At 33.9% G+C, this 14,047-nt stretch overlaps 1 protein-coding gene across 6 annotated transcripts in view; it reads left to right on the forward strand.

The window, feature by feature from the left end:
* Positions 1–14,047, forward strand: part of CCDC88A (coiled-coil domain containing 88A) — a 111,513-nt gene that overhangs the window by 53,453 nt on the left and 44,013 nt on the right. For all 6 annotated transcript variants that reach the window (XM_065929260.1, XM_065929261.1, XM_065929264.1 and 3 more), the window contains exons 9-13: positions 1,597–1,678; positions 3,645–3,803; positions 5,343–5,489; positions 6,082–6,226; positions 9,305–9,489. In XM_065929260.1, coding sequence (XP_065785332.1) covers positions 1,597–1,678; positions 3,645–3,803; positions 5,343–5,489; positions 6,082–6,226; positions 9,305–9,489 — 718 coding nt within the window. The remainder of the gene's footprint in view (positions 1–1,596; positions 1,679–3,644; positions 3,804–5,342; positions 5,490–6,081; positions 6,227–9,304; positions 9,490–14,047) is intronic.

Here is a 14,047-nt window from a genome sequence, read left to right on the forward strand (position 1 = left end):
GTGTTCAGCTTTTTCACTGTTGAGTCTGATGTTAGTTCTGGGTTTGTCATATATAGAGTTTATTATTCTCTGTGCCCACTTTCTGCAGAGTTTTTTTTTTTAAATCATAAACAGGTATTGAGTTTTGTGAAAAGCGCTTTTTCTGCACCTACTGAGATGATCATATGGTTTTTATTCATCAGTTTGTTAATATGGTGTTCAGAAAGATGCATGTACCCCAGTGTTTATAGTAGCATTATTTATACTTGCCATGATATGGAAGCAACCTGTGTCCATCAACAGATGATTAGATTAAGAAGATGGGGGGAGAGAGAGAGAGAGAGAGAGAATGGTATGCTACTCAGTCATAAAAAGGATAAAATTTGCTATTTTAAAAACATGGGACTTCCCTGGTGGTCCAGTTGTTAAGAATCTACCTTGAAATCTAGAGGACACAGGTTTGATCCCTGATTGGGGAACTAAGACCCCACATGCCACAGAGCAGCTAAGCCTGTGCACTACAACTGCTTAGCCCGTGCACTCCAGAGCCCTCAGGCCACAACTAGGGAGCCCGCATGATGGAATGAAGATCCCTCGTGCAGCAACTAAGACTCAACGCAGCCAAATAAATAAAACAACATTGATGGACTTGGAGGGTGTTATCCTAGGTAAAATAAATAAAAAACAAAGACAAATGCTATATGATGCCAATTATATGTGGAATCTAAAAAATAAAACTAGTGAATGTAACAAGAAAAACAGATTTATAGATACAGGAATGCAAGGAATATAGCAATGCAAGGAATATAGCTAATATTTCATGGAGTATAACTTTTAAAAATTGTGAATCACAATGACCTGTAGCTTATGTAACATTGTGTATCAGCTATACATCAATAAAAATTTTCTCTGGTGAAAAAACTTAAATATAAGCACATATGAGATGTCAAAAGCAGATTGTTCTACATAATGAACATTTATTTTTAATTATTTAAGAACAGAAGGTGGATAGTAGAGACAATGAGTGGAGATTTACTTTGAGGAGCTTGACTCTAAAGGAGAGATAGAAAATGGGAGTTAGAAAGAACACAGTGTAAAATGAAAAAAGTGTATTAGGAGAAATACAAAAGTGTCCAGACTTCAGGGTAGAAACGAATAGAGATTCAAAGATTTTATATATCTGTGTGGCACTGTATTATTTTCTTTAGGTCATTGTAAATACTGAAAATAGTTTAGAGACCCTTGAAGTCTCAGACCCAGCTAGTATTGCCTTGCTTAAGAACTCTTCCAGCTAATTTGTCTGTGACTGTACAGAGAGGGAGAGAGACAAAGGAGATGGGAATCAGGAAATGACAGAAGAGATGAAGAAAAAGAAAGTACATTATGAACTATGAGGACATTAGTCATTGAGGTTATTAGCATTTGGAGAACTTTAAGGGTGAGTCTGATGACATCCAACCATATAAATTCCTAATACCAATTTCTTTGTCTTTTTCCCCAGCTTGAGGTCATGACCAATATTATGTTAAATTAGATATTTAATAATGATAATATTCAGATGATCATAGTTTTCAAAGCACAAAGTTTTTTATTCAATAAATTTTTTTTGCATTTAAGGGAGGAAAAGACTGAACAATTGTTGGACTGTAAACAAGAACTAGAGCAATTGGAAATAGAGCTAAAAAGGCTGCAACAAGAGGTTTGTACCTGGAACTTTCATTATATAAGATCAGTTGGAAATTGAGTTTTCTCCTTATAATTTACAACATTTGCTTTATTGCTTACTGAGGTTTAATGAAATGTAATGACTTTTTCAGTGTTTCTGTCTTCAGAAATGCCAGAGCCAAAACTAGAAATCAAAGCTGGAAAGAACTTTGGAGTTTTCTTTTTTCTCTATCAGTGTGCTATTCAAACCTTGCTAAGATTCCAGGGAACCTCTTAGGAGTAGGACAGTTCCAGGTTTCCCTTTTTTATGTATTGGCTTCTGTGACTTGACAGCTGGAACACCCCTACTGCTAAACTGTGCTGCTTATGTATATTTCCCTCGGTCTCTGCTCTCTTATTGTGCTTTATGTTAACTTCCATAGAATAGAATGCATTTTAATTTTTCACTTTTTCTACCATGTAGATCCAGAGTTTATACTTCTTAAAATGTCTTTATTTTTTCTGAAGCTTTGTGTTTTTTCATCATGAACTAAGACTGTTTAAGAATTTGCTTCTTTTAATTACTCTGTAATGTTTTGTTTTCATTTGAAGGTAGTGCAAGAGGTCTTCTTTAAGCCATAAATGATGAAGATTGGGATAAGGCTGGAAAATTTCTTTCTTCTTACTTTCCCTAACCTGCCATTTTAAATTCCAGGGTTGCTTCACTTGTGGGATCATAAATCTGGGGCCTTTCTAGGTGAAAGAATCTAGGGATCATAACCTTTAGTTTTAGATATGCTTGTGGGTGCTGTTCCACTGCTCGGTAGCAGGGTTTTTTTGTGTTCCATCTAAAACAGTGATTCTCAATCTTTTTTTTGTCTCAAGACCCTTCTTTACCCTTAAAAATTAATGAGGATTATTTAATGTGAATTCCCTTTATTGGAATTTACTATATTTGAAATTTAAACTAGTAATTTAAGAATATTTATTAATTCATTTGAAAATAATACTCAACCCATTCCATGTTAACGTAAAAATTATATGGTAACTAAATAACCATTATTTTCCAAAACAACAAAAAAATTAGAATAATAGTAATCTTTTATATTTTTGCAAATCTCTTTATTTAATGCCTGCCTTAATTGAAGACGACCAGATTCTCATATGTTTCTGCTTTCAGTCTGTTAAGTTAATAACATGTCATCTATGTAGCCTCTGGAAAGTTCCACCGTATTCTCATGAGAGGATGAGAGTGAAAACAGCAAGTACTGTCTTATTATTATTATGAAAATAGTTTTGAGCTGATGAACTCCCCAGAAGGCTTTCAGGGACCCACACATGTCTCTGGATCATGCTTTCAGTTATTCAAAGGATTGCAGGAGGACTTTTTAAAGTTTGAATTTTAATATTTATTTCAAATGATGTAGAGACGTATACTAATTATATGCAAGTTATCATTCATGTGGAAGTATTAAAAAACTCAGCAGGATTTTGGTAACATCTGGATAGAAATATTTCTCTAAAGTAACTAATGATCAACTTTTGTAGTAGTTTGCCTCATCTGTATTTTTACTATCTTGTATTTTGAAGTTAGCTTTTTACCTTAAATTCATTGCAAACAGTTATGTTAAGAGATTTACTTATTTTAAAATGTCCTGAATATTTTTTACAATCTTAGTAGTGAACATTATACATAAAAACTTGTGTGTATGTGTGTGTTTTTATATTTGTATAGAAGTGTATATTTTAAAAATATTTCTTAATCTTGGTTTAAAAAAAAGACTTTATATATCCCCGTTAAAAATAAATTACTTAAGGTATAATATTTATACCAGAAAATTCACACTTTTAGCAGTCTGTCCACCTTAATCACTCAGCTTTCTCGTCCCACAAAAATTCACACTTTAAAGTACAGAAGGCATTGGGGTTTTTTTGTAAATTCATCAGATTGCACAACCTAAGCATTATCAGTTTGAAAATAGAGAATAATATTTTAAATAGTAGTATGTGTTTATATTTAGAACATGAATTTGCTTTCTGATGCTCGTTCTGCAAGAATGTATCGAGATGAATTAGATGCACTTCGGGAGAAGGCGGTCAGAGTTGATAAGCTTGAAAGTGAAGTCAGCAGATATAAAGAGAGACTACATGATATTGAATTTTATAAGGCAAGAGTTGAGGTATGTTGCATAATTTAAACAATTCACAATTTTTTTCTTTAGAAGTGTTACGATTTTTTCAAAATGCATTTAAAATGCACTTTAATAAATGTAAAGAACTCTTGAAACATTGAGCAAACTGTAATACCATCAGGTGTTTATTTTATGGTAGATCAGCATATTGTTTAGACTTGTAAAAAGGGATTTTTGGACGCTATTCATTGGAGGTTTTATTTCATTCCTTACAATGAAATTGTAAGAGAAAGTTAAAACTTAGCCTGAATGTTACCAGAAAATAGACCCAATAGAGTGCAAGGATAAGCTGCTTGTTAATTCTTTTTATACTTTTTTAAATGGGTGCATGTGTGGGACTGTTCAGGGGTCCTCATGTGTGCCATTGTTTTAATATACTTTCTCTTAGCCAGCTTATAAATGGCAGGCATATAACTTAGCAATATAGATTTGTGAACATGTCTTCAAAACATACATAGGAATTTTAAGATGTTTATGTAAAGTATTTTTTGATAAAGCCTTGATATATGATTTACTTGAATATTGATTGTAGTCTTGGTATTTTACTCAAAACCCCAAACTCTTCACTTTCAAGTAGAGAGAAACTTAAATCTATTTCATTAAATAAATTAATCCCCAATTCTGTAGATTTGCATCTTAAATATCTAGAAGACTACTTATACTGAGTTCCTTATCCTTGTGACTTAGGAATTTATATATACCCTGACAATTTCGTGTGAAATTATAGTAGTATTACTCATCCTAAATATAAGTAATGAGTATTTGTTTACATAATTTTTAAGATTAATTTATTTTTTATTGAAGGATAATTGCTTTACAGAATTTTGCTGTTTTCTGTCAAACCTCAACATGAATCAGCCATAGGTATACATATATCCCCTCCCTTTTGAAACTCCCTCCCATCTCCCTTCCCTGTTTACATAATAATTTAAATTCTGGGAAATAAAATGAAACCAACTGAATTGAACTATAAAGAAAGCTGAGCACCAAAGAATTGATGCTTTTGAACTGTGGTGTTGGAGAAGACTCTTGAGAGTCTCTTGACTGCAAGGAGATCTAGCCAGTCCATCCTAAAGGAGATCAGTCCTGAATGTTCATTGGAAGGACTGATGTTGAAGCTGAAATTCCAGTACTTTGGCCACCTGATGCGAAGAGCTGACTCATTGGAAAAGACCCTGATGCTGGGAAAGATTGAGGGCGGGAGGAGAAGGGGACGACAGAGGATGAGATGGTCGGATGGCATCACCAACATGATGGACATGGGTTTGGGTGGACTCCAGGAGTTGGTGATGGACAGGGAGGCCTGGCGTGCTGTGGTTTATGGAGTTGCAAAGAGTTAGACACGACTGAGTGACTGAACTGAACTGATCTATATTTGTTACTCAGTACCTTTACTCTTGCATAGACCTGTTGATAAAGATAGCTTAATGTCTTATTTTTCAGCAAAGAATTTTTGTGTTTCCGAACTTTAAAAATTATCATATTAACATATTTGTGACCAATAAAGCTTACTTGAAATGTTTATAGGAATTAAAAGAAGACAATCAAGTTTTATTGGAAACAAAAACCATGTTGGAAGACCAATTAGAAGGAACTCGAGCTCGTTCTGATAAATTACATGAATTAGAAAAAGAGAATTTACAACTGAAGGCTAAACTGCATGATATGGAAATGGTAAGTGTATAAGGTAGATCCATTACGTAGCTTCTAAGTAAGAATTCTATGATTCATCTGATTTCCCTATAGTGATAAGGATAGCTAGTGTCCTTAAGGTCTTAACTGAAAAGTGAGAACTAAATAAGTTAGATGCTCCTGATTTTATGTAAGTTCAGGAGTAGTAGAAATTTCTGCCTTTTTTACAAAGGGGTGTTATTTATTAATTTTTCTATTTCTTTTCAGAAAACCCTAATAAGCTATTGTGTAAACATTTCTTTAGACTGTAGGAATACAACTATTTCTAAAATTTAGCATTGAATCAGAAGTCATTTGTTATGTGACTAGAACAATATACTGACTATGAAGAAGTGTTTTCAGTGTCCCCAAAAATCACTTTAAAAGGAGGTCAGACAGCTAATCAGTTTAATGACCAGCAGTAATAATTATAATTGATTATTATCAAGAGCTTCAAATTGTGAAAATTTTAAGGAACTCAAAATTTAACTCATACAGTTTCTGATAATTGAAAGTTATAAAGTAATATGATATTAGCTTGAAATTGTACTGTTTCTTAGCTTTCTTTTCTCTCCCTACTCTGCTAATAAAAAAGGAACGTGATATGGATAGAAAAAAGATTGAAGAATTAATGGAAGAAAATATGACTTTGGAAATGGCACAGAAGCAAAGTATGGATGAATCATTACATCTTGGCTGGGAACTGGAACAAATATCCAGAACTAGTGAACTTTCTGAAGGTTATTTCTGATACTGTTTTATTTAAATGATTGAATGAATAAATGACATTGTATTTATGCTTACATTTCTGGATATTTTCTTACTGTTCTTTATTTTCCTTGACTGGAAATGTCTCAAAGGCCAGATATCTCCCTAGATAGGATTTCACAGAATATATTAATTTCCACAATCCTGAGTTCGATCCTTATCTCTGCGTGTCTTACAGTTCAACTTTGAGTGCAGTAACACATTCGATCCATTGTTTAGGCACTATTTCATGTTAATATCCCAAGAAGCGGGGGTATCAGTTTACTCATGTATTTTGAGAGATATAACCATCTACTAAATAGAACAGAAAAGTCATATTTACTGGTCAGCATGTTCTTTGACTGTTGACAAACCTAAGTAGGACATCAGAATGTAATGGGAATGTTCTTTGGTGAATATGTAGCCAGAATAAAGCAACTTAAGGATATTTATGGTTACTTTCATCCATATGTGTCATCGCCATTTTAGGATTATACCTAAAATACCTAAAAATGTAGCTCAAGTCCACTTATACCTGGGAGGTAGCAAAAGACCTCAGATAAAGATTTAACTTTTGGCTCTATGTCTCTGCCTCCACATTAACTTGTCCTCTTTATTAAAGCTGGACACACACATACAATGTGGCCTTTTGTGTTAAAACTTTTGAGTTTGCTAATACTGATATACTTTATTGAAATTATACCTCAGTCACATTTATTTGAATTAGACTGGTTCCCTAATTCCTCAGTTACCTAGTATTTATATTATTATACCTGTTTTCTTCCTTCAGCAGATATTTATTAAGCACCTATCATGTGTAAAATATTGTATCAGGCTCTGAGAATATAGTAATAAGGTAGACATAAGCTCTAAAAGAGCTTACAGCATGGTGCTTAAAAAATGGTAACTTCTGCAGATGACTTGTCATATTTATTACTATTAGGCTTTTGCTAATTTTACACTTGGGAACCTAATTCCAAGTTCTGGGACCTCATGTAAATTGACTTCATAGTAAGTGATGATATTCAGCCAATGAACTTGCCAAGAGGTGTTACATAAAACATTTGTGAAACTTTTTAATTGTATTCCATGTGAATTGAGTTACAAAGAAAACAATTCAGATTTAAATGTTTTCTACTACTGAAGTAGTTAAAATTACACTGTTAAGAGTTTTCTCAGCTGTTAGGTGGGACAGTAACAGTAATAGTAAGGACTATCTGGTAGGGTTGTTGTGAGGGTTGATTTTGTTAATGAAGCTCTTTAGAACACCTTGTAAATAGCATCTGAGTGTTTTATTATTATTATTATATCAGTTGTTTTGCTGGAGTCATAGAACAGAATATTTGTATAGTGTAGTTTTTTTTTAACTATACAAGAACCTTTCTAGAAAATTTGTTGTGTGAAAAATACAAAGAAGGAAATCAAAGCCACTGATAATTTTTTGCGTTTTACGTTTCACAAAATTTGCTTCTAGAATTTTTCTACACACACATTTATTTTATATATCATCATCAGTGTGTATATATATTCAGGGTTCCTTTATTTCATCCAAAATATAACACAGACATTCTTCCATGTTAAAAATGTGTGGTATGCATCCTATTAAATTCATTGTAGGCTGGCTTGAAGTTTCTCTGAAGCACATAGTATTGAAAGTTTTATTAAGGCATATCATGTTTTGTAGCCTAATCTTGTTTAATTGAAATGAGTTTTACTTAAGAAGACATGGACAACTAATAAAATTTATGAAGTCAGTGACTATCTATGATACCAGCTTTTAATAAAAGACTCAGTGTGCTGACTAGAACAAAAACTTGAAATAAGAATTGAGGCTTTCTTAAAACCTAGGAGATATTTTACGCTACCTGATTTTTAAAAAAGAATGTATGACTTGTGGGGATACATGGTGTGTGTGTGTGTGTGTGTGTGTGTGTGTGTGTGTGTGTGTGTGTGTGTGTGTGTGTGTGTGTGTGTTTGGTTTTTATGATGGAGGATTTCAAACATACACAAAGTAGACAGACCTAGAAATGCCCTCCTGTATTTCTGTTCATTTCCTTTCCTGAAATCTAGGATTTAAAAATAAATTCTAAGTGTCATATTTCATTTGTGAATCCTAATATTTTTGTATCTTCAAAATATTTAGTGAGTCTGTTATACAGCTACTAGAAAATAATTATTTTTGGCTTACTGGATAACATTTCCAGGAGTTGAAACTGAGTTTTCTTATTTTAAAAAATATAATTCCAAAAAAATAAAGAGTATAATTCCAAAAGCTGCTTAGAAAGATGATTTCCATTGGCAAAATGGACTGCATGTTGCTGTTTATACTTAATTAGCTAGATTCTTCATTTAGAGAAAGACTTTTTTGAAGTGGCCTGTCTTGCCTTTCTCAGAATCAGATTAGGATTTTTTTTCCCCTTCAGACTGTTTTTCTTTTTTAATCTTTGAAGGTGTGGCATAGAATATGCTTTATACTACTTATTTGAGTCACACAGTGACTCTGTTAGATACACGGGGTAGTAGCTATGTTTTGTCCACATAACCTAAGATTCATTGAGGTTAAAGTTGCTTTCTCATGGAATTAGGGCTAAAAGTCTAGTCACTTCAGTCTAAATTTTGTACTTTTTCCCCCCACTAGAATGCTTGTGGATATGTACACGTGTGTGTGTGCTAAGTCGCTTCAGTTGTGTCTGAGTCTTTGCGACCCTATGGACTGTAGCCAGGCTCCTCTGTTCATGGGATTCTCCAGGCAAGAATACTGGAGTGGGTTGCCATGTCCTTCTCCAGGGCATCTTCCCGACCCAGGGATTGAACCCTCATCTCCTGCGGCTCCTGCATTGCCGGTGGATTCTTTACCACTGAGCCACCAGGAAAGCCCTGGCTTGTGAATGCGTTAGAATTTAAAGATTTGCCTGTATTTTATCTCTCTTTTTTAATTGTGTCTATCTTGTATAACTTCATTAATTTTTTATAAAGTTAAGGATCAGATGATTTAGTGTATTTACACTAAATATTTTAAATAGTGAAGAGTAAGCATAGTCTTACCAGTGTCATATTTTTCAATATTATAGCACCACAGAAATCCTTGGGCCATGAGGTGAATGAATTGACATCAAGTAGATTGTTGAAGTTGGAGATGGAAAATCAGAGTTTGACAAAAACTGTAGAGGAGCTTCGGAGTACTATGGATTCTGCTGAAGGCACCACCTCCAAAATCCTGAAAATTGAAAAAGAAAATCAAAGACTAAGTAAGAAGGTATAAAAATTAATGTTTAATATAATATAAAAAAGGTATATATAAAAGTATAAATAAATAATGTTTAGATAGAACATTTATTTTCCAACTTTTTTGTACCCTCAGTATTATTTTAACTGATTATATAGATTTCAAACTTATATAAATAGAAGTGAATGCACTCTTAGACTCATTCAACTTCAACAGTTATTAACTTACAACCAATCTTACTTCTGTCCTTGATACTGTCTGTGCAACCACCAGATAATTTTGAAGTAAGTCCTAGACATGGTAATGTTTTACCAATAAATATCTCAGTGTAAATCTCTAAAAAGTAAGGAATTTAAAAAAAGAACAGTGATGATATCACACTTAAAAAATTATAGTTTTTGATCAGCATTTCAGTTCCTGAAATCTATTATGATTTTTTAAAATATATATATATATTTTAATATAAGTATATTCAAATATTTTTTGAATATAAATCCAAATAAGATTGGTATGTTCAATCAGTTATGTGTCCCTTAAGTCTTTTTTAATCTGTAGATTTACTCTTCTTTCCTAGTAGTTTTTCTGTTGAAGAAACTTCAAACAGGTGGTACATATCTGGTTGTCTCTTTTTGTGAATTTGTAGTCATGGAAAATCATTGGTTTAGATCCCTTAATTAATCAGAGGGTGCAAAATCCTGATATTATATCATCTGTTCTTTATTTGGAAGCTAGAGTGTTTCTGTAATGAAAACCTTTTTTTAAAAAAAAATACTGGGTTAAAAAAATAAACCACTGTTAGTTACTCTGAGGAACAACTCTTAGGGTGGGTAAAGTAGGATGAATGTTTGATTCTTGTCCTTTATTTACCGGTTTCCTAGTAATAAATTGGTTCTCTCATATCCTCCTGAAATAATTATTGAGTTTGTTGTGGTGTCATAATAAACTCATGGATTTTAAAGTATTTGAAGTATTTGAATACACTGTTTTTCTTACCCTCTCAACTCTTTTAAGCTGCTACCTGAATCCTTATGACATGACCTAAGCACTCCTGGAGAGCTTCCTTGCTTTCTGCTGTGACAGAGTGTTCTAGGTTCTGCTGAAACATTTCCTGCTTGAGACCTGGACACAGCCATTTCTCTAAAAAGCCCTTCTTTCTTTTAGTGGACAGTGGTATTTAGAGGCCACAGTTTAGGGACTTTGAAACCTGAATTTAAGCAGACTCTGAAAAGAAATAAAAAGCATACTTATTTTATTGCATAGTAGTTGATTGTACTTCACAGGTGATTGCTGCTGCTGCTGCTGCTGTTTTTTTCAACTTGAAAGTTTGAGGCAACCCTGCTTCAAACAAGTCTCTCAGCACTATTTTTCTGATAGCATTTGCTTACTTTGTGTCTTTGTGTCACGTTTTGGTGATTCTCACAATATTTCAGACTCTTTCATTGTTACTGTATTTGTTATGGTGATCTCTGTCAGTGATCTTTGATGTTCGTATTGTAATTGTATTGGGGTGGCATAGACTGCACCCATATAAAATAGTGAACTTAATCAAGTGATGTAGTGTTCCAGCTTCTCCACTGACTGGTGATTTCCCCACGTCTCAGCTTCTCCTTGTACCTCCCTATCCCCTGAGACACTACAATATTGAAATTAGGCAACTAATAACCCTAGAGCGGCCTGTATGTGTCCAACTGAAAGGAAAAGCTGCACATCTCTCTCTCTCACAATCAAGTCAAAAGCTAGAAATGATTCAGAATAGTGAGGAAGGAGTGTTGAAAGCTGAGAAAGACTAAAAGGTAGGTCTCCTACAAGTTAGCCAAGATGTTCATGCAAGGAAGTTCTTGAATTAAAAGTACTTTCAGTGAACTTTGAATGATAAGAAAGTGAAAGAGCATTATTGCTGACATGGAGAAAGTCTTAGTGGTCTGGATAGAATACATGCCAGCCACAACATTCCTTTAAGCCAAAGCCTAATCCAGAGCTGTGAAGGCTGAGAGGTGAGGAAGCTTCAGAAGAAAACTTTTAATCTTCTAGAGGTTGGTTTGTGAGGTTGAAGGAGAGATGTTTCTGTAACATAAAAGTACAACACGTACTAATGTAGAAGCTGTATTTAGTTTTCCAGAAGATATAATTAATTAATTAATCTACACTAAACTAGATTTTTGGTGTAGACAAACAACCTTCTATTGGAACAAGATTCCATCTAGGACTTCCATAGCTGAAAGAGTTTAATTAATGCCTAGGTTTGAAGCTTCAAAGGACAGGTTTCTTCCCTGCTGGTCCCAGTGGCTAAGACTCCACACTCCCTAGGCAGGGGGCCTAGACTTGATCCCTGGTCAGGGAACTAGATCCCACATGTCACAACTAAAGATCCTGCATGCCACAACAATTTTTTTTTTTCAAGGACAGGCTGACTCTCTTGTTAGAGGCTAATGAACCTGGTGACTTGAAGTCAGTGCTCATTTATAATTTCAAAAATCCTAGGGCCCTTAAGAATTCTGCTTAATCTGTTCTCTCTGTACTTATTTTCCTTGTACTCTCTTGATGGAACAACAAAGCCTGAATGGCAACATATCTGTTTACAGTGTGGTTTACTGACTACTCTAAGCCCACTTTTGAGATCTACTGCTTGAACAAAAATTTCTTTCAAAATATGACTGCTCATTGACAGTGCACCTGATCCCCAAGAGCTTTGTTAGAGATTTAGGATTGAGATTCATGTTGTTTCCATGCTTACTAACACAGTATCCATTCTGCGGCCCATAGATCAAAGACTCAAGTTGACTTTGAAGTCTTACTCTTTATTTTGTAAGGCTATAGCTGCCATCAGAAGTGATTCCTCTGATGGATCTGGCAAAGTCAATTAAAAACCTTCTGGAAAGAACTTACCAGTCTAAATGCCATTAAGAACATTCGTGATTCATGGGAAGAAGTAAAAATAACGTTAACAGGGGTTTGGAAGAAGTTGATTCTACCCCTCATGGATGACTTAGAGGCTTCAGTGGGGGAAGTAATTGCAGATGTGGAGGAATTAGCAAGAGAACCAGAATTAGAAATGGAGCCTGAAGATGTGATTGATTTGTTGCCATCTCATGATACATCTATAATGGATTAGGAGTTACTTCTTATGCATGAGTAAAGAAAGTTTCTTGAGACAGAGTTTGCTGTTGAAGATGTTGTGAAGTTGGTTGAAATATCAACAGAAGACTTAGAATATTACATAAAGTTGATAAAACAGTGGTTGTGTTTAAGAGAAGTGACTCCACAATTTTGAAAAAAAAGTTTTTGTAGCCTTGCATGCTACAGAAAAATTGTTCATGAAAGGAAAGGTCAACTGACAGAGCAGACTTTATTGTTTTATTTTAAGAAATTACATAGCCATCCCAACCTTTAGCAGCCACTACCCTGATCAGTCAGCAGCCATCAGCATCTAGGCAAGACACCTCCCCAGCAAGATTAAAACTTGCTGAAGGCTCAGGTGATGGTTAACATTTTTAGCAGTAAAGTATTGTTTAATGAAGGTATGTACATTGTTTTTTTAGACATAATGGTATGGCACACTTAATAGTCCACAGTGTGGGGTAAACATAGCTTTTAGAATATTCACTTAACTCATTTAATTGTGATACTTTATTGCAGTGGTCTGGATCCAAACTGGCAATATCTCTGAGATACTCTCTTTTCCTGTTGTGAGACAGTTAGACCAAGTAATTTATTTGTGCATATCTTTGTGCCTACACAACCATATACACACAGTATACTTAAATAGAAATTGTATTATCAAGATGTTCATGATATTTTTATCATGAATACCCTCCATCATGTATACCCTTCAAAATGTGCTTTCACTTTTGTTTCCAGTTCTTGGTCACTGAAAAATATACTGTAATAAATATTCTTCTACATGTGTCAGCTATGTCTAATTTTTCCTCTGGATTCTCAGTTTCTAGTTTGGTTATGAAAATCTGCCTAGTTTTGAGACCAATAGCTTTGAATAGGTAAGTATCCATCACAGTAACCTTCAGCACTTGTTAAGATACGGATTGCTGAGCCGCATGCCCAGAGTTTCTAATGTGGTAGGGCTGGGGTGGGATAAGAATTCTCACTTCCAAGAAGTTCCTAGGTGAGACTCATCCTGCTATTGTGGAACCATGCCATGAGAACCAGTGCCTTAGATAATGCAGATAGACACTTTGATTTTCTTGAAAGATTTTTTCTCTTTTAAAACATTATTTGCATCATCTTTAATTCATTAACCAAATAAGCATTTCACAATAAATATAGTGTTAAAATAGAAGTGGCCATTTAGAACTTGGAATGGTTTTATTTTTGTTGCCACTATAAATCTGGAATTTTGATTTTGAAATTAACTTTAAAGTCTAATTAGTAAATTAGTGATTCCAGCAATTTTTGATTAATTCTTTGCATATCTTTTGTAAACTGAATGTTTCACTTGAATTCCATTAATACAGCAAATGAGTCTAATTAAATAAATACTTTCCATATATTTCAGTATTTAATGTGAGAACCAGATTAGTTATTAATAGCTTAAAGGTTCCTGATTGTGTAAACTTAATGTGAATTATTGAAT

The sequence above is a fragment of the Muntiacus reevesi genome, chromosome 3 (genome assembly GCF_963930625.1).
Source record: "Muntiacus reevesi chromosome 3, mMunRee1.1, whole genome shotgun sequence".
Taxonomy (NCBI): Eukaryota; Metazoa; Chordata; class Mammalia; order Artiodactyla; family Cervidae; genus Muntiacus; species Muntiacus reevesi.